Source organism: Podarcis melisellensis (genome assembly GCF_964234715.1).
Source record: "Podarcis melisellensis genome assembly, chromosome: 13".
Classification (NCBI taxonomy): domain Eukaryota; kingdom Metazoa; phylum Chordata; class Lepidosauria; order Squamata; family Lacertidae; genus Podarcis; species Podarcis melisellensis.
This window is the reverse complement of record NC_138545.1, coordinates 28,901,527-28,922,095: the sequence shown is the minus strand read 5'-3', so window position 1 is coordinate 28,922,095 and position 20,569 is coordinate 28,901,527. Positions and strand designations below refer to the sequence as shown.

The 20,569-nt window shown below is 46.6% G+C and overlaps 1 protein-coding gene across 1 annotated transcript in view; it reads right to left on the bottom strand.

Moving 5' to 3' along the window:
* Nucleotides 1-15,786, bottom strand: part of ERBB2 (erb-b2 receptor tyrosine kinase 2) — a 51,684-nt gene extending 35,898 nt beyond the window's left edge. Inside the window, exon 1 of the mRNA XM_081886210.1 lies at nt 15,343-15,786. Within this exon, the coding sequence (XP_081742336.1) occupies nt 15,343-15,427 (85 nt within the window). The 5' untranslated portion in view covers nt 15,428-15,786. The remainder of the gene's footprint in view (nt 1-15,342) is intronic.
* Nucleotides 15,787-20,569: the final 4,783 nt, after the last annotated feature.

The window sequence follows — 20,569 nt, the reverse complement described above, 5'->3', positions numbered from 1 at the left end:
TCCGCCATCATCCCCATTTGTCAGGCTGGCTTTATTCCAGTGCAGGGGGCGACAGAGTCCCCCCACTGGGGACTGCTGGCCACACTCCTATGTGCTATTCAAAGGCCCTATGTGTTCCCGAGGCCTCTTCCCAGCCTCTGAGAAGGGGAGATGCCGTACAGTAACCCAGGGGGTGGGGAAACTTTTCCGCCACAAAAGCCACATTCCCTCATGGGTCATATTATGGGGGCCTTGGCTGGAGAGATAAAGAAAGACAGACAGACAGAGAGATGAGAGAGAGAGAGAGAGAGAGAGAGAGAGAGAGAGAGAGAGAGAGAGAGAGACTGGGGACTGCTGCCCTTACTATAAGCAACACCCTACAAGATGCAGTGAAGTTGGGGGAAACTAGTACAGCATCAAGACACCAGTGATATCATATACCGTATTTTTCGCTCTATAGGACACACCCGACCATAGGATGCACCTTGTTTTAGAGGGGGAGAACAAGGAAAAAAATTCTCTCTGCACAGCGCCCCTTCAGCGAAGCGGCAGGAGAAATGGAGCCCCTTCCATTTCTCCTCCCGCTTTGCTGAAGGGGTGCTGCGCAGAGAGGGAAAGCTGTGCAGTGCCTCTCCAGTGAAGCAAAGCCAGGAGAGCAAGAGGGATCGTGCGCACTGACCCCTCTTGCTCTCCTGGCTTCAGCGAAACCAACACAAAGCCTCCGGAGCGCGGCGGAAGAGCTCCCACTGTGCTCCGGAGGCTTTGCGTTGCTATCTCTGAAGCCATGGAGCCTGCATTCGCTCCATAAGACGCACACACATTTCCCCATAATTTTTGGAGGGTAAAAAGTGCATCTTATAGAGCGAAAAATACAGTATTTTGTACAACCAGGCATTACTATGTGTGATGAGGTGGTGGGAAACTGTGGCTTGCTTGCAGCAGCAGCAGAGATGTGCATTTAAATGTGATTTTTTTTTCTCCATGTGTGATTTTTTAAAAAAACCATAGATTAATACAGAAACAGGATAGAAAGGATTTATGGGCTAGCACACGCAGAGTTGATACAGAATGGAAACAGAACGATTTGCCCACCCCTAGCCCGAGGTAGGTAGCCTTACCATGGGGCAAGATTCTGCCCCACAGATGGTAACTACCCTAAAGCAGGAGTGGGGAACTGGACCCAGCTGGTGGACCACGTCCCTAGCTCCCCCACCCGCTGTGGACCAACTCTGACAGGTGTGTGGGATCATCCACCTGAGGTCATACTGACACCCGCAGACTGACACCTGTCAAAATTCAAAGGCGGTCTGCAGAGGAAGCTGTATTAATCTAAACTGCTTCCTCCAAATGGAGAAAGAGAAGCCCCCACTCCAATGGAGAACTCCCATGTGCAGTAGATCCCAGTGAGGTTCCTCACTGTTCCCCTAAACTAGGGTAAGCAGAGAGGGAGGCACAGCTGCATCATTTAACAGCAATGGGATGTTCACCTGCGCAAATCCTATTGAAATATGCAGCTCCAGTTCATTTTCACTAGGCTTGCGCAGGAGAAATGTGCTGGCAGATTGTACCTCATCTTATCCAGTGTGCATTCGGATTGCCCATCTCAATCTGAGTCCCGGTTAATCTAGATTAGTCTTTTCAGAATCTTCTCTCATAAGTACCTTCTTGTACAGTCGTACCTTGGTTCTAGAAAGGAACTCGTTCCAGAAGTCCGTTCGACTTCCAAAAGTTTGAAAACCAAGGCATGGCTTCCAACTGGCTGCAGGAGCTTCCTGCACTCAATCGGAAGCTGCAGAAGCCGCGTCGGACATACGACTTCCAAAAAACGTTCGCAAACCGGAACGCTCACTTCTGGGTTTGCAGCATTCAGGAGCCAAAATGTTCGAGTCACAAGGCGTTTGGGAACCAAGGTATGACTGTACAGTGGTACCTCGGATTATATACGCTTCAGGTTACATACGCTTCAGGTTACAGACTCCACTAACCCAAAAATAGTACCTCAGTTTAAGAACTTTGCTTCAGGATGAGAACAGAAATTATGCTCCGGAGGTGCGGCAGCAGCAGGAGGCCCCATTAGCTAAAGTGGTGCTTCAGGTTAAGAACAGTTTCAGGTTAAGAACGGACCTCTGGAACGAATTAAGTACTTAAGCCGAGGTACCACTGTACTTGGATGTGAGGCTGTGCTTCGTGGGCCATTTTACACAGGAAGAACTGAGAGGATACAAAGCAGGGCTTTCTTGCTGGCGGCACCCACTCTGTAGAACTCCTTGCCCCCCCCCCACTGTACAACTAGCCACAGCAAATAAAAAGCTTCATTGCAATTGCACTGTATTAAATCATTAGAGGAGCAAGTTAATTTTAAACAAGTGCAAATGTTTTTTTCCCCTTTTTCTTTTTCTCTTGCTACCATGCCGCTTTGAGCAGCCTTAGGAAACGGAACTCAGAAACATTATAAAAGTACAGTGGTACCTCGGGTTAAGTACTTGATTCGTTCCGGAGGTCCGTTCTTAACCTGAAACTGTTCTTAACCTGAAGCACCACTTTAGCTAATGGGGCCTCCTGCTGCCGCCGAAGCACGATTTCTGTTCTCATCCTGAAGCAAAGTTCTTAACCTGAGGTAATATTTCTGGGTTAGCGGAGTCTGTAACCTGAAGCGTATGTAACCTGAAGCGTACGTAACCCGAGGTACCACTGTATAGTTAATATAGCCTTCCTTTAATAGGGACCGAATAGAAACAAGCTTTAAAGGCTTTCTGTGGGGAAAGGCCCATTCTTTAGACTTGCTACGCACTGGAGATTTTGCACTTTGTTCCTTGAAAGCGGAGGGCGGGGGAAGGGAGATTGGCACTAAGAAATAACAGGCCAGTTATAACATTCAGAGCAGGAGAGAAACAAGCTTGTTTTTCTGGTTGGGATGGGCGTCTTCTCCTCATGTTTACTCCATTCCCACGCGGGCCGTTTACGCAACCCTCTTTCCTGCACGGACAAGCACCAGAAAGAGAAGCAGAACCAGCCTTCGCCTCTAGAGGATCGGCAACATGACGCCAAGGAGCCCAGTGGCAGCCAAGTGACCGATCCCACAGACACACAACCCAGCAGCTCCCAATCAGATAAAAGTCTGGACAGTGGGGAAGAAACTGACACATTCCTGTTGGCAGAAGAAAGCGTGATTCAAGTCAGGTCCAAGGTTCAGCGGGAATGAAGCAATAAGCGAGGTGGGACTAATAAGTAGGTTAAAAACAATGAACAGGTGGGCTCAGGTTTACCATGTGGCTGAGAACTATCTGAAAATAATCTCAAAACAAGTTCCACAGACTTTCAAATTGTTTTTTTTATTTCTTCTGCTCCAGCAGAGTCTATTTTGGGCACCTCTCCCTGATAAATCATTTCTCTCTCATTTGCCTTTGGGGGATGCCTTGCAAAAAATGTTGTTTAGTATGCATACACAACTCTTCATTTGTGGCATTTCAGTCCCACCCACCCCAGACAGGACTTTTAAGAAGTGAAATCTCTGACTTGAAATTCTTGTCGGCATGAATGTCAATGAACGCTGAAGTATCACACTTGATACAGCTTTCCATTTCACATTCTGCAGCTGGCAAGATTCCCTTTGAGTTATTGGTAACGTACTACCGCAAGTGTGTCTTCCTAGTGCATCTTTAACCAAATGAACAAACACCCTTTTTTGCTTTTAAAGTGGTGTTGGGCAGGCTACTTGCACAGCAAATGAGTACAGTCTGCAGCAGAGTACATAGTCCTCAGAAGTCAGTAATGGCAAAGTCCTTTCTGTAAGGATCCCTTTGTCCATCTGTGAAATGTATTGTAACCCAGTGTAGCCCAGGTACTTATGGGGAGCGGGAGGAGGAGGAGAGTATTTATTCCCCAAAATGGTGGATGTTATGAGAGTTTCTATCCAGCAATACTTCCAAACAGTATAGCAGGTGTGTACAACTTCTGGCCTACCAAGCTGAACAAACAGCCCAGCAGGCAGAAGAATATATAGCCTGATAGAGCTGCCTGATAGCGGCTATAAATGCACAGGTCAAGTGGCAGACAACCCACAATACAAGGCTGGTAAGCAAGGTTTGGGTTGGTAGGTTCACCAGCTGTCTAGACCTGCAGTATGGCAACACGGAAACAAGTTTTGTTTAAAATCAAGAGGATTTTTTAAAAAAATTGTAAGGACTGGTCATTTTTATTTAAAGAACTGGAGAGAGAGAAGGCGAGCACACACTTGCAAGGGGCATGTATTTTCTCTCTAAATCTTAATTTTAATGAACTGGCCCTAGGATGGAGAAGCAGTTGCCCAAGCCCTAGGTGTATTATGGACAATGGATTAAAACAACTACTTTGGCACGACAACCAATGGCAGAATTTGGATCTTCAAGTTGCAGAAATATTTTTGGCACAGTAAAATAATAGGTACAGCAGCCTTAGACGGTAAACCAGTAGCAACACGGGAAAGGCAGCAACAACAACAACACAGGCCTATCTTATAAATGACTGAGAACGAGAGAGAAAACAACCTCTTATTAAACCAAATAGAGTTTATGGCTGAGGCAGGATATGAACTGAAGGTTCCTCCTACTAACTGTGTGCATTTATATCCACTATACACCATTAATAGATTAGAACTTTGACAGCATCTAAATCAAATTAGAAGTTTACCACGAGTACAACCACTAGTTTGTTCTAGATTGTATTATCAGATGACAAAGGGTCACAGAACCCCTTTACTGCTAAATGTCACACAGTTTGGGGGATTTCTCCAGGTGTAGAGCCCTGAACAACATGCTACACCTGCCAATTTTTAGGTCAACAGAGCTACACAACCAACAAAGAACATCAAAACATAATCTGCTTTGCAACTATTGACAGATGTAGGAGCCCTGCTCCAATTGCAGCTAGCCTCCTTGAGAGCAAAGGAGAAATATGGACATTTATGGCAGATGAAAGAAAGAAAATTAAATATAGATTTTCAGGTTGGGACTGAGGTGCCAGTTCTGAAAATATTGCAGGTGACTTCACTAGACAATCTCCATTTTAGAATGAAGAAAGCATTTATGGGTGGAGGCCTAGATTGGCCTTTTGGGGGATTCTTTGAGGAATGACTTCTGCAGCAGAAGCTGCGGCTCACCCCTTCTCCCTCCTGGATCAATGGTGTCATTAGACTACCCCCGGGGCGGGTTTGGCAGGGTTTGACAACAAAACTGCTTTTTCAAGCCGGGCATGTTTTAGAAAGGAAAAGTGGCTCGTTGAAGCAATGCTGGTGGAGCCGACATGCTCCACCTTCTACACATTTTGGGCATGCCCATGCAGCTTAAAGGAGCTAGAATCAAGATAAGCTCCCCCACTTCACCCAGCCCAGTTGCCACTGGGAGATCAAGACTTACAGCAGGGGTAGGCAACCTAAGGTCCATGGGCCAAATCCAGCCCAGTCACCTTCTAAATCCAGCCCACAGACGGCCCGGGAATCAGCGTGTTTTTACATGAGTAGAATGTGTCCTTTTATTTAAAATGCATCTCTGGGTTATTTGCGGGGCCTGCCTGGTGTTTTTACAAGAGAAGAATATGTGCTTTTATTTAAAACGCATCTCTGGGTTATTTGTGGGGCATAGGAATTTGTTCATTCCCCCCCCCCAAATATAGTCCAGCCCACCACATGGTCTGAGGGACGGTGGACCAGCCCATGGCTGAAAAAGGTTGCTTACCCCTGACCTACAGTATAGCAGAGGCTGTGAAAATGAAGGAGCTGCTAAGCATTTGATAGGTACAGGGCTCAGTCTCTTTACACAGGGGTAAACAACTTTGTGCCCTCTAGATATTCTCACATGGGAGAGAGCTGATACAGCAACAAAGAGGGGAAATGTACTCTGTGCGTGTTCAGAGACCCACTTCAAATTTACGTCAGACATTTTAGAGCTGAGTCAGCTCTGACATGCAATTCAATCACAGGGTTTTGGATAAATGCACTCTGCCACGGAAGGCGTAAGTCACACCAGGAAGCTAGACAATAACTTTTACCATCTCGTTTTCAACAACAGCAACACAGCACAGGAAACTTGACTTCATTCAGATACAGCTATATTCAGGGTCACCTAGTGGCTACACCATAAAAATGACACTATCCGCACAAAAACCAAAATTTGGCAGGGCAAGTAACAGGCGTGCTCTTCTTTCTCAACTCCCGGTTTTTAAAATGTGTGGTTGGTGAAATTCAGCATTCTTTTTCTTTTCTTTATTAAAAAGGCACATCTACAGCTCCCCATCTTTTGAAGGGTGCATCTCAAAATTAGTTAGGGCATCTAAGCCTACAGATGGTAGGACTGAAGGAGAAAGGTCTTAGTTTTGGAAGAAAACTAAGCCGCATGCAAGGGGTTCAATACTTGCCCACGTAAGGACAGAAACACCAGTTTGGTAAGCAAGGCTACGATAAAGTGTGTCAAGTTTCAGCAAACACTACAGATAAGTTTCCAGACACAAGTGGGAGGTTTTTGAGGAACCCCAACACTGGGAGCAAAATGGGGGAGAGACTAGCGTTTGCTGGGGGATCCTTACAGCAGTCTCAGAAACCCTGCTCCTTTGGCATTCTTCACCCCAAAGGAAGCCCTATATATTCTATGGTTGTGCATTGCCCATAGCAGACACCTTATGGGGAATTCTTCCACGGCTGAGGCACAGCAGCCATGTCACTTGCCAAAGAGCAGTCTTGCTTCCTCGGCATCTAGGGCTCAGTGGGGACTCTCCTATGGGACAATTGACTGAAAAGGGGCCGTAATAAAGTCAACTCCCAGCTGCCTGAGTTCTCAGCGTTTCCGCCAGTGGTCTCCCAGCAACCAAGCAGTAAGAGGCCTCAGGCCTGGGCCACCCAGACAAACAGAGGGCCTGGGCTCTTTTCTAGTGCTTGGTATAAAAAGAGTGGGAGGACACATTAAAATTAACTTCATTACAGCTGGTGAGATTCAGTTGCGGACTGAGCCCCCACAGCTTTCGTAGATGCTCTCCTCTTTGCACCACTTTTTTAAAAAAAACTTTAAAAGTGGATTAGTGGATTAGGCATGTGTAAACAAACCAAATACAGCTGAGGCAAGTGGACCCGCTTGTTTTCAATTAATTCAGCAAGGAAAGTTAGTATGCTATTGTACAGGGCACCAGGTGCCTGCAAGAAATGAGCTATAAATCATATCTACTCTTCTGTGGCTCCACCCCAATTCTTCCAACAGAAGAAACCATTGCTAACTAGAAGCTCTGCATTCAGACACAGCACATTTCTGAATACCAGATGTTGCAGATAAACAACAAGGGATCATTGTTGTCCTCGTGCGCTGCTTGTAAGCATCCCAAAGGTATTAAAACAAGAGTGCTGGACCTGAAGGTCAAGTGATTTGCGCCCTGGAGGAAGGGCGGGATATAAATTGAATAAAGAACAAATGAATAAATGAATAAATGAATAAAATCACAACCTGAGTACAAAACAGAGGTGTGGTCCAAGCACAAAGCCCACAAACCACTTCTCCTTCTAAAAAATCACCAGTCCTTTGATTCAACTGCCTTCAGTGCTATGGTATGTCCTACTCTGAATTTCCCCTTTCCACCCACTCCACCTTCAGGCTTCACATGTTTGCAGACACAAAAAGAAAAAAGAAATTCAGGTAAGACTCACAGAATAGCGCTATAAACATTTCCTTCTTCACACAACACAGAGTTAACCTAAGGAATTCTGCACAACACAATGTGAGGATGGTCACTAGGTCTGGGAGTTTTTCCGGAAGGATCAGAAAATGTCAAGGCATTTGGTTAACAGATCTATGAACAGCTAAAATAGCTAAATGGAACATCAATGTTAAGAAGTAGCATCTTTCTAAAAAGCTAGGTGATTCTACAGGCAAACAACAGGAGAAGGCCGTCACCTTCACATTCTGTCCATCTAGCTGCTGTTGGATATAGCATGGTAGACTAGATCATGCTAGTTCTTTTGGTTTATGAAATCGTGCTATGAATTAGTTCTCAAGGGAAAGACAGAAGATCCACACCCTTCGTGAACTCCATCAACAGAGCCAGAATGGATGGAAATAAGGCACTAGCTCTGACCACCTCTCTGAGGAAGCAGAATTCTTGCAAACCAAAACATGAAATTTAAAAGATGTTGATGGACAGGTGCTGTCTAATAAGCACCCATTCGCCCTCCAACTCTGTCTCCTGCTTGAACAGCTTTGAGGGAGCCCTTGGCAAACTGTGCTTTGCTGGGGCTCCTCCTGAGCTGGTGGGCTTCCTAGATGGATTCTTACTTAGCAGAAGCAGAAGGGAGAGGAAGCCAAAAGGAGCAGCCACCCGTGTGGCATGGCACTACTAGCAGTGCCTCTCAAATTCCCTTCCAGACTTGGTACTTTGATCTCTAATCTTGCTGAGGATAAGAGCGCTGGGAAAAACAAAGGAGCTATAGCAGCTGCACACACAGTGCTCTGTGATAGCAGGGGTTCAATGGGAAAGAGTTTCTATTCTGCACAGTGACCAGTCAAGTGGCTAAACAGAAACCTAGGTAGGATTTGCAGGGGGTGGACTAGATGACCCTCGGAGCCCCTTCCAACTCTACAATTCAATGATTTGCTAAATCAACCTCCAACTCACAACAACCCCCCCCCTTAGTGTTTTGGTGTCTACCCCAGGGGCAGGGAACCTGTTGGCCTCCAGATGTTGCTGGCCTCCAACTCCCATCATCCCTAACCATTAGCCATGGTGGCTGAGGCTGATGGGAGATGGAGTCTGATGTCATCTGGAAGGCCACAGGTCCCCCATCCCAGGTTGTCTATAACTGGTGGAACATTCCATTCCCCACTGGATCTATCGTAGATAAACAGATACACAGCAAATTGGTGAATGCTTTAAGCACCAAACAAACTATTCCAAGTGCAATCACTTAAGATAGCAGTATATTCAAGGGGAACCTAGAAAATAGCATGTCGTCAAAACAAGTGAACCACAGGACCCCCTGTAATGACACAGAAAAAGTTGTGGTGGAATTCTAGACTGGCATGGCAATGCATAGCGCTTGAGTCATGCTGCTACTGCTGCAGCAGCGTTATGAGGGATTTGGGGTGCTGTAACAGCCTGGCGCTCTGGTGTAAACCACTGAGCCTTGGGCTTGCCGATCGGAAGGTCGGCGGTTCGAAACCCCGCGACAGGGTGAGTTCCCATTGTTCAGTCCCAGCTCCTGCCAACCTAGCAGTTTGAAAGCACGTCAAAGTGCAAGTAGATAAATAGGCACCGCTCCGGCGGGAAGGTAAACGGCGTTTCCATGCGCTGCTCTGGTTTCGCCAAAAGCGGCTTAGTCATGACCCAGAAAAACTGTCTGCGGACAAACATCAGCTCCCTCGGCCAGTAAAGCAAGATGAATGCCGCAACCCCAGAGTCGTTCGCGACTGGACTTAACTGTCAGAGGACGTTTACCTTTACCTTTTTTTAACGGTCTGGGGGGAAGGGACACCAGCTGCCTGTGGTAAGTGAGTAGTGCTTATCTATCTCTCCTTCCCTCTTTTGGTCATCTTACAGCAGAAAGAATCCCTGGGATTTCAGAGCATGGCAATGTCCGTTACAATTACCCAGCACATTCTGCTATTAAGGAACAGGGGTGGGTTGCTGGGGGAGAGAGATTGGTGGAGAGTTGGGAGGTTGAAGGTTTCTCGCTTGCTCTGTAAAACCATTAGAGAGTTTAATATTTAACAGCAGCTGCAATAGAAGAGAGGTTTGGTGGGGGGAAGGTTCTGGCGGGAGCCTGAAGGTCACTATGGAAACAAGCTAACTAAGGCCAAGGGAGTGTGTGTAACCCCCCATCTCATGCTAATATCCCAACTCAAGGAAGAAAGAAGGAAGATTAAAGAATGAAAATCAAGTTGGGACCTTGCCAAATTAATTGTCTCACACCTTTGCTCTGGGTCACTGCTCCCCTATGTTTACCCTGCTCAGAGCAAAGGGTTGCATCTCTCCGTCACCATTTACTGACATGGCAAACAAACTTTCAGAAAAGTAGGAATTCTTAGGAGTCTCTAACAGAATTATCTGTGTCAACCTAGGAAAGCTATGAAAGTAGCATCTGGTTTGGGTCTGTCAAATAGGTTTTGGGGTCTGTTCATGATTTACAAGGGCTTTTTTAAAAAGACACACAGATTACCTCAATAATCCTTACAACCAGTGCTTTTTTCTGGGGTTTTCAAGGGTAAGTAGTACAGTGGTACCTCAGGTTAAGTACTTAATTCGTTCCGGTGGTCTGTACTTAACCTGAAACTGTTCTTAACCTGAAGCACCACTTTAGCTAATGGGGCCTCCCACTGCGCCGCCGGAGCACGATTTCTGTTCTTATCCTGAAGCAAAGTTCTTAACCTGAAGCACTATTTCTGGGTTAGCCGAGTCTGTAACCTGAAGCGTATGTAACCTGAAGCGTATGTAACCTGAGGTACCACTGTACTGGAACCTTTTCCCGCCAAATGTTAAAACTGTGGCACTTACCGTAATAACTTCATGGTGAGTACTGGCACCTTCTCTCTCTCTCTCTCTCTCTCTTTAAAGCACTGCTTACAACAACCCTGCCAAGTGGACCAGCATCACTGTAGTATATTACATATTAGACCGCAGAGACTGCTCAAGCATAATCTTAGCATTCCCATGCTCTCGACCAGAACCCCGACTAAAGTCTTGTTTGAATCTGCAGAACACACCATGCTTTTACAGCCCAACAGCTATCTGCATTTAAGTCTACCTCTGGATTATGCAAGCCTTCAAGTCATACAGCATTCTTTTTGACTGACTGGTTCATCCTAATTCTACACATTTCCCAAATCTCCAAATATGCGTGACTGTATTAATTGATTTAAAATATAATGTGCAGGGGAAAAGACCATCTGAGTTGTGAACACATTTCTTAAATCCCTGGCCACAAACAATTCTCATGCACCTGGAGGTAGGAAGAAAAGCAAACAGGAGTCTTTGAGCCCCAGCACCTCTCACTTTGAAACTCAACCACTGGATTTTCTTAGCGGGATTATTAAACAAAACAAAAGATGACGAAATCCAAGGGATTAAAAAATTATTTACAAACAACACAGCCTTTGCCTGCTGTACTTCACAGTAAAAAGAGCCAAAGAACAGCACGCAGCAAAGCAAGGAGCCAGTAATGACAAGAATGGATGATCAAATAATCCCCTTTGTGTCATTTACAGCATGTTGTTAGCATATCTTCCCTTGCCACATCAGAAGTTTTGCAACATTCCAGTAAACCCCATCAAATTTTCCTTCCCTGCCTAAAATAACATCATCAACTCAAGTCAGATCTTTGGTCCAACTTAAGTCCCAACTCTAAACATTTAAATTGTGTATGTTTGTGTGTGTGTCAATTTACTAAAGCCCATTTGCCAGGGCTGCTGGCAGAATTCACATTCTCCATTCAAGATGCAGAACCAAGCCGAAATCCAAAGCCCACCCAACACTAACGACTCCATTCCTACATGCACATCTCTTCAGATTTCCAGAGACAGAAAGCTAGCTCAATCAACGTGGTGAGAAGCCCCCCACTTCAGTATTATTCGATATCTCTGCACTAAACAGTGACTGTGGGATGCAGGGAGGCAGCATCAAGTCCGTAAACACTTATCAAACCATCCAGGATACAGTTTCAACCTCTTTGTTTTGCACCAGCCCTGCTCCTCTGCGTTTAACATCAACTTGGAATAATTTAATTGGTGAAGTCCCCACGAACACAACATGAGAGGTAGGGGAAAACTTAATCAGCTGAATTCCTGCAGCTCGTGCTCTTGGTTCCATTCTGGCATTTGATTCTTCCCTTGGCAGGGTTCCTTGCAGCAAAACTATATGAACATTTTTCTGTTTGTTTTGCAATCAAACAATTAAGAACATCGATCATAGAAACCACAACGCAAAAATTAACCCACAGTTTTACAACAGCTCAAACTCATCAGATGAAAGCTCTTATGGGAACGTAATATCTTATACCAAGTCAGTCCATCTATCTCCGTATTGTCTCCCACCTGGAGAGGTCAGGGATCAAACCTGGAATCTTAAATGCAAAACAGATGATTCCCGCCCCCTCCCCAGCCACAGTGCTTCTCCTCTGCTAAATAAAGATGACTTTACATATCTTCACCTACTCTCCAAGGATGGTCCTGTGTGGTGGGGCTTCCTTTGAAAAAGGACTGGAAACTCCAGCTAGCTCAAAACAGGGCAGCAAGATTCCCAAAGGAGAGGGTGATAGATACTACGCCATAGTATGCCAGTGTTTTTTTCATCTGCACTGGTCCAATTCAAAGTACTAGCATTAATTTTTAAAGCCCTATTTGGGACCAGTATTATTGGCATCTGTCCATCTCAGAAGACAATGGAATACGCCTCCAGAGAGGCTCACTGAACACCTACACTTTCAGCACCAGGTATACCGGTATATCTCTTTACTCACACATACTGTTTAACAACTATGGTTTTACTGCATTTTAGTCCTTGGATCAGTTTTGTGTCCACCCACCCCTTTCCTGGTTGTGTTCACATTTTTTATTGATCTTTTACTGCCTCTTGATGGTTTAATGTTGATTTTTGGTGCTGGTTCAGTTTCTTGTACTGACTGTTTTTTAATGTCTGGTTGTAGCCTCATTTTATTGATTTTAAAACTGGTGAACCACCCAGAGTGGTGTACAACAATTTAAAATCACCACCCACGCAATATATGTATGTTATCAACGGAGCTCAACAAGACACGGTTTTTCATCGTAACACACCCCTTACCCACCCCATTTCCCTTGTAGCAGCAAAATAAAGGGAAAGGATACCATATATATTTTTTCGATCCTCCACAAGCAGGCAGCCAAGGCCCAAAGCAATTGGGCTGAACTGCACTTGAGGATTCAGCATGAAAATGGTATAGCCCAGGGGTCAGCAAACTTTTTCAGCAGGGGGCCAGTCCACTGTCCCTCAGACCTTGGGGGGCAGACTATATTTGGGGGGGGGTGAACGAATTCCTATGCCCCACAAATAACCCAGAGATGCATTTTAAATAAAAGCACACATTCTACTCATACAAAAACACCAGGCAGGCCCCACAAATAACCCAGAGATGCATTTTAAATAAAAGGACACATTCTACTCATGTGAAAACACGTTGATTCCCAGACCGTCCATGGGCCGGATTTAGAAGGCGGTTGGGCCGGATCTGGCCCCCAGGCCTTAGTTTGGTATAGTCCGTCCAAGGGGTAGGGATGACGCACTCACAAGACAGAAAATACCGCGAAATGAATGGGCAATTGAAATAACCGGACAATTCATAGCTCACAGATAAGCAGAAAGTAGACTGTAGGCCACTATCCCATTTAGAGTAGACCGCCCTGCGGGATCAGTGGCTCTCCATATTGCTTCAGGACTCCCCATGTCAATCAACTCCAGGCAGCACAGTCCATGGTCAGAATGGTGGAAGTTGTAGCCTTACAACAATATGATACCTCAAGGGCTGCCTCCTTCCATATGAACCTACCCGGACCTTGAGATCATCTTCTGAGGCCCTTCTTTGTGTGCCTCCTCCATGAGGAGTCCGGAGGGTGGCAACACGAGGTCGGGCCTTTTCTGCAGTGGCTCCCCATTTGTGGAATACTCTATCCGGGGAAGTTCTCCTTTTATACACCTTTGGGCTCCAGTCAAAAACGTTCCTTTTCAACCAGGCCTTTGGGAATGGGAGGGATTATCGGTTTCTTGCTGCTCTTATTTTTACTATGTTTTTCATTACAGGTAGATAGCCGTGTTGGCATGCCGTAGTCGAAACAATATCAAAAGATTCCTTCCAGTCAGTGGCGTAGCGTGGGGGGTGCAGAGGGGGCTGGCCGCACCGGGCACAACATCTGGGGGTTAGGGTTAGGGGGCGCAAATCCACGGGTTAGGGGGTGCAAATTACTTGCCTTGCCCCGGGTGCTGACAACCCACGCTACGCCACTGCTTCCAGTAGCACCTTAGAGACCAACTAAGTTTGTTATTGGTATGAGCTTTCGTGTGCATGTATCTGAAGAAGTGTGCGTGCACATGAAAGCTCATACCAATAACAAACTTAGTTGGTCTCTAAGGTGCTACTGGAAGGATTTTAAAATTTTTGTTATGTTTTTCATGTTTTTAAATTATGTTTTTATGCGGTCAACCGCCCCGAGATCTGCGGATGATCTGCAAATTTACAAAGTTCTTGAACAGACAGCTGTGCTCATCCAGATGTTGCTGTACTTCAACTCCTTTCCTCCTTCCCCACTGGCCATCCTTGAGGCTGGGCAACATCTGGGGGTAGGGGCAAAGGTTCCCCACTCCTGCCATAAGGCACTTCTTATGTTTTTAAGGAAAGACATTTGGGATCTCCGGAGCAATGCCCTTCGGCAAGTTTTGACACACGGCGGGGGTGGCCTGCTGGGGATTTAAGTCACGTTAACTCGTCGAGACTGAATGAGAACAAGTCCCGCTCCGTCCAGCACCATCTCCCGCCTTCTCCTTCGCAGGCAAAACCCTCCCCTTCTCTCTCTCTCACTCACACACACACACACACACACACACCCACTGCAGTGTGTAACCCAAACAAGGCGACATCGTTTAACTCTGCCCTAACCGACTCGAGAGTAGAGCTGTCTCTCTACCGCCAGCTTGCAAGCAATTGCTAACGCCGCGCAGAAGCGCCCTGCGCCAGCCGCGCAAAAACACGCGTCGCAAGGGCGGCTTTGCAAACATGCGCCCTTTTCCCGTTGCAGCCCGGGCGGGCTTGGGGGGCGAAAAAGGGGGCAGAGAGGGCGGCCGCCGACATCTTCAAGGGCAGCTAATCCGCGCCCCAACGAGTTCTTAATGGGCCCGTTTCCTTGAAGGCGCGCGTGGCCCGAAATCTCGGCGCAACCGACGATCAGAGGAGCAGAAACTTCTCTCTGGCCCCATTTCCCAGACCCACCTCCCACAACGTTTTGAACAATGCAAAGAACTGAGCTTTTGTCGATCACCCCCCCCCCCACACACAAAAAAAAACAACACACACCATACCCCGCCCGCCCCCCGGCGACCGACTCCGATCTGCGTTGACCCGGAGACCAGGAATTAATTAAATTAATCAAAAACACGCGGCTAATTAATGAAATAATCCCGCCCCGAACGAAACCCGAAAATCAACAAGTTTGCGCACATAAGTTTCTCTCCTCTCTTATTTCTTCCAACTTGGAACCCCCTTCCTTGGTTCCAAAACTGGCTGAGAGATTCCTTCCTGGACCCTCTTCCTTTTCTTTGCTTCTCCCCCCAACCCCGCCGCCCCAATAAACAGAAATAGAAACAAAACAAAACATACGGATTCAAACTTACCTTCCGTGCTCCAAACAACTCCTGGCCAGACCGAAACCAAGAAGAACCCCATGCAAAACCAGCAGGGGCTGGGAATGGGCCCCATTGTTTTTTCATTGCAAATCCCAGCTCATAATTTCGTCCGGGGAAGAGAAGGAAGGAAGGTGGGTGGAGATTTTTTGTTTTTTATTTTTGTTTTCTCCAACCGCCTTGGCAATCGGGCCCGGTTTGTTTTCTCGAGCTTCGCTTCCCCCTAAGCACTTTTCTTTGCAACCCAACTTTTCAACCCTTTTCACTTCCTTTACCAAAAAAAAAAAAAAAAAATCACTACCAGAAGCCACCACCTCTTCTCACTCTCTCTCTCTATCTCTCCCACCAGCACCAGGCGTCGGGAACGCGCGCCGAGCGCGCTCCGGAGCAGGATTCCTGCTCCCTCGGGAGTGGCAAACGAGTTCTTCGTCGGAGCACGCCAAAGCCGCTCTCTGCCTCGTGGGAAATCAAAGCTGGAGAGAGGAGAAAACTTTGCGAAACGTTTTGCTTTGCCTTCTTGCTGCTGAAGGTGGAATTCCTTTCCTTCTCCTTGGGCGATTTATTTGGACACTTTCCAGTTCAGAGCATCGACCTTGAATGGACAAAGAGAAGGGAAATATATATATTTCTTGGAATTAAATTAAATGCAGGCTACGCTTGCCAAATAATTTAAGGTGGAGGGGGCGGTGGGGAGAGGAAAGTATATAAATCTGGAGTGGGGGGTTTTTTGGAGGGGGGGAGAGGAAGAAACAGCTGTGTGATAAGTAGAACTGTCCAATATTTCAAAGGACCTTAATTAACCGATTAGGAGGCAAATAATTAATATTGGTTGTTTGAATACTGTACTGTAAAATACATGATTTCGGACCCTCACCGAAAATCGATATGCGTAATTGCCCTTCTGAAGGCCCTTACGATTTAATAAAGCAAATCACAATCCGCTCAAGCCAGCTAGCAGCGGAAACCATAATTTAGAATCATAGAATTGTAAACTTGGAGGGGACCGCTAGAGTAATCTAGTCCAACCCCCTGCAATGCATTTGAAATATCAGATTGCAAAAATCCTAAAAGCAAGATTCAAAGGAGCCTTAACCCTTATGCTGGTAGCTCACAGCACCCTGAATGTTGCCTTACGTCAAGTCAGACCAATTGGCCCATCTAACTTCCTGTTGTCTACACTGGCTGGCAGCAGCTCTGGTTTCAGGCAGGAATCTCCTACCTGTGGATGCTGGGGATTAAATTCATATTAAAATTCAGCCTCAGCAGTCAACCTTTACATTGCAGTTGTATATAATAGGGCTTAAGCTCAAAATAGGGACGTGGGTGGCGCTGTGGGTTAAACCACAGAGCCTAGGGCTTGCCGATCAGGTCAGCAGTTCGAATCCCCATGACAGGGTGAGCTCCTGTTGCTCGGTCCCAGCTCCTGCCAACCTAGCAGTTCAAAAGCACATCAAAGTGCAAGTAGATAAATAGGTACCACTCTGGCAGGAAGGTAAACGGGCTGGCCACATGACCCTGAAGCTGTACGCTGGCTCCCTTGGCAGGTAAAGCGAGATGAGTGCCGCAACCCCAGAGTTGTCCACGACTAGACCTAACGGTAAGGGGTCCCTTTACATTTAAGCTCAAAATAAGTCTGTACCGGGCTGCAGCTTGAACCACTTAAAGCTGACAACTTTTTATTTATTACATTTACAACCCAGCATGCATACTTCTCGTTTTACCCTCACAACAACCCTGTGAGGTAGGTTAGGCGGAGAGTGAGTGACTGGCCCAACATCACCCAGTGAGCTTCATGGCTGAGTGGGGATTTGAACCCTGTTCAACCAGATCCTAGCCTAGCCCTCTAACCACTGCACATTTCTAACGTACAGTGGTATCTCAGGTGAAGTACTTAATTCGTTCCGGAGGTCTGTACTTAACCTGAAACTGTTCTTAACCTGAAGCACCACTTTAGCTAATGGGGCCTCCTGCTACCGCCGCGCCTCCAGAGCACGATTTCTGTTCTCATCCTGAAGCAAAGTTCTTAACCTGAAGCACTATTTCTGGGTTAGCGGAGTCTAACCTGAAGCGTATGTAACCTGAGATACCACTGTACTGTAAATCTAAAATGTACTCGGGAGAGATCAGCAGTCATGTAGTAGACAAATCAATCTAAAATGGGAAGGACTGAGAGATTTCTGGAATAGCCAAGGTTCAACTCCAGGACTTGTTGGCAAGGCTCAAACCCCATCTGCCCTATGCATTTAAACCAGTATCATACCACTTTAAATCTGCCCTCAGCCCCAGTTTTGTAGGAAGCATAGTTTGTTAAGGGTGCCGAGAGTTCTTAGGAGATCCCTTTCCCCCTCACAGATCCATATTTCCTAGAGTTGCCTGGAAAGAGTGCTTTTTATTTTTATTTTTGGTTAAGCCACTCTGAAAATTGTAGCTCTATGAGGGAAATAGAGGTCTCCTAGCATTTTCCTGCCTTTTGCAAACTACAGTTTCCAGGGCGCTTTGGAGGAAGTTGTTACCGTTTAAACAGATATGATAGTACTTTAAATGCAGAGTGCAGATGGGGCCTCGGTTCTGCAAGATGATATTATATGAGCATTTATATACCATTTTAGAAAGATCAAGGCACTTTGCGTGCTAAGTACTGTAATCCTTACAAAAACCCCTGTCAGGTAGGTCAGTATTGTACTTCCCATTCTGCAGAAAGGGAGGCTAAGAGAGAGGAGAGGCTTACCTAGCAACTTCATGGCTGAGATGAGATTCAGGTCACAATCCTACACCCATTTCCTGAAAGTAAAACCATTTGTACTCAGTGGGACTTACTCTTGAGTTGATAGGATTACATGTCAGTGTACCAGGGATTTCCAGATTTCTTAGCACAATCTCTTGACCGGGACTTGGCACCCTTAATGTGAGATACTCGTGCAGATGGCAGTGCCTCTGGGCATGTGAAGGCTTCCACATTGGAGGCTGCCTGCTGTTGGGCAAGCTTGAGCCCTGGGCCCTTTGCACTTGCAGGAACAAAGCAGTTTAAAATGTTTACATTTTTAGTCAATCACGCAAACCCATCTGACTATGAAAAGAGACAGAAGAATGACTATGTAGAAGGTGAGTATTCTCGGGTTGGGGGGAGAGTTAAAAGCCAGCACAATGCAGGACTGGAATCCGCCCCCCAAATGATCTAATGAAGAACAACACACAAAACAAGCCCCCTGCAAAAGGGTTCCGGCAAGTAGGTAAGTACAGTGGTACCTTGGGTTACAGACGCTTCAGGTTACATACGCTTCAGGTTACAGACTCCGCTAACCCAGAAATATTACTTCGGGTTAAGAACTTTGCTTCAGGATGAGAACAGAAATGGCGCGGCGGTGGCGCAGCAGCAGCAGGAGGCCCCATTAGCTAAAGTGGTGCTTCAGGTTAAGAACAGTTTCAGGTTAAGAACAGACCTCCGGAACGAATTAAGTACATAACCAGAGGTACCACTGTAAATGTGAAAGGAGATGTAGAACTCAGGGAAGTAGCCGTAATAATTAATTGGTGCAAGGTCTCTTGTCCACACCCTGAAGAAGTCAACAGGAGAGCTGTGCAAGAGGTCCTGCTTCCAGGGAGGGGCACGTCACTCCCAGTTGCGACAGCGTCGCTGGCTCATTTACAGGCATGATTTAAAGTGCCCTGAATGGCCGAGGATGAGTATTTACCTAAAGGACTTCCTTCTCCGTGTAGGAACCTGTCCGAATCTTGAGTTCTCCCCGAAGGGCCCTTCTCTCAGTCCCTTTGAGATCTGAGGTGTGTTTGATGAGGGTCAATAAGCAAGGGGGGGCTTCTCAGTGGTGGCACCCCACCTTTGGAAGGCGCGCACACACACACACACCTTCATCCATGTAGGCAAGAGGCATTATCGCAGGTCAAGGATACATTCCAGCCAAAAAGAAGCGAGGGGTCTGAGAAGTGAGAGGCCAGAGAGGGCATGGCTTACGGGAAAATCTCAGAGGTCTGGAATTCCCCCCCCCCCCAGCCTAAGGTTCTCCCCTGACTGCCCCAATTAGCTCTGTTCAGTCATTCATCGCAGGGACCCAAGGCGTGTACAAACCCATTCCTCTTTCCCAACACTCCAGGCAGCTAGTGCTTATCATTGTGCTATGACAGGCTTCCACCAATTTATTATTTTCCCTGTGGCCTAAGAGGGAGTTACATGTACAGAGCCTCCAGTTGTAGGAACCCTCTACCTGGAACGTAGAGCTGATGTTGGAACAGGTTTAGTCTACGAGAATAGGGGAAATGTTTCCTTCCCCGGCCAAAAGCCTTGAACTGAAGAGGGGAAATGTTTCTCCTTGGATGCTAATGGTGTGCTTTTTTTCTTTTTTGTGCTTGCAAGGAAGCTTGCTGCTCCTTTCCCTGGTGTGCAGATCATAAACCCGCCAAATGGCCTTTTTATGTCTGTATTCCCCTTTTAAAAAGATATACAGTGGTACCTCGGTTTAAGTACTTAATTCATTCCGGAGGTCCATTCTTAACCTGAAACTGTTCTTAACCTGAAGCACCACTTTAGCTAATGGGGCCTCCTGCTGCGCTGCGCTGCCAGAGCACGATTTCTGTTCTCAACCTGAATCAAAGTTCTTAACCTGAAGTACTATTTCTGGGTTAGCAGAGTCTGTAACCTGAAGCGTCTGTAACCTGAAGCGTCTGTAACCTGAGGTACCACTGTATAGGGAAGAAGAAATCCAGTATTGGTCAGCCTGCAACACTCCTCCCCCAACTGCCTTCAAAACACCAGGGCGACTGTTTAAGAATCCCTCTCTTCTCGATCCTCCCACAGCCTTGCTGCTGTCCTCTGCCTAAACCCCTTTTTCAGGAAGAGCCTCCCAGATGCTTTGAGCACTGCTGGGCTTGTGGCAAAATCCTGACTCCTGACGGATTATGAGAAAGTCGTGCGTGCAGCAGGCCTTGCCAGTTTGCTGTACTTCCTCGCCGCTTTTGGCAGCCTCGCTTTGCTGCCAGTTGTGATCAGGGCTTTGCTGGGCTTGTTGTAGTTTCTCTCTGTGTGTGTCTGTCTCAGATATGAAAGGCCAGTGGGTGGGAGACGACTTTAGAAGAAGGGGCAGTTGGCTTGAGAGACTGCACTCTGCGGAGGAAATTCTTGGAACGGGGAGGAATTGCTAGAGAATGGGTTCTTTCAAGGCTTCCTCCAAACCCTGCAGGCAGCCAAAGGCTCTGTGTGTGTGAC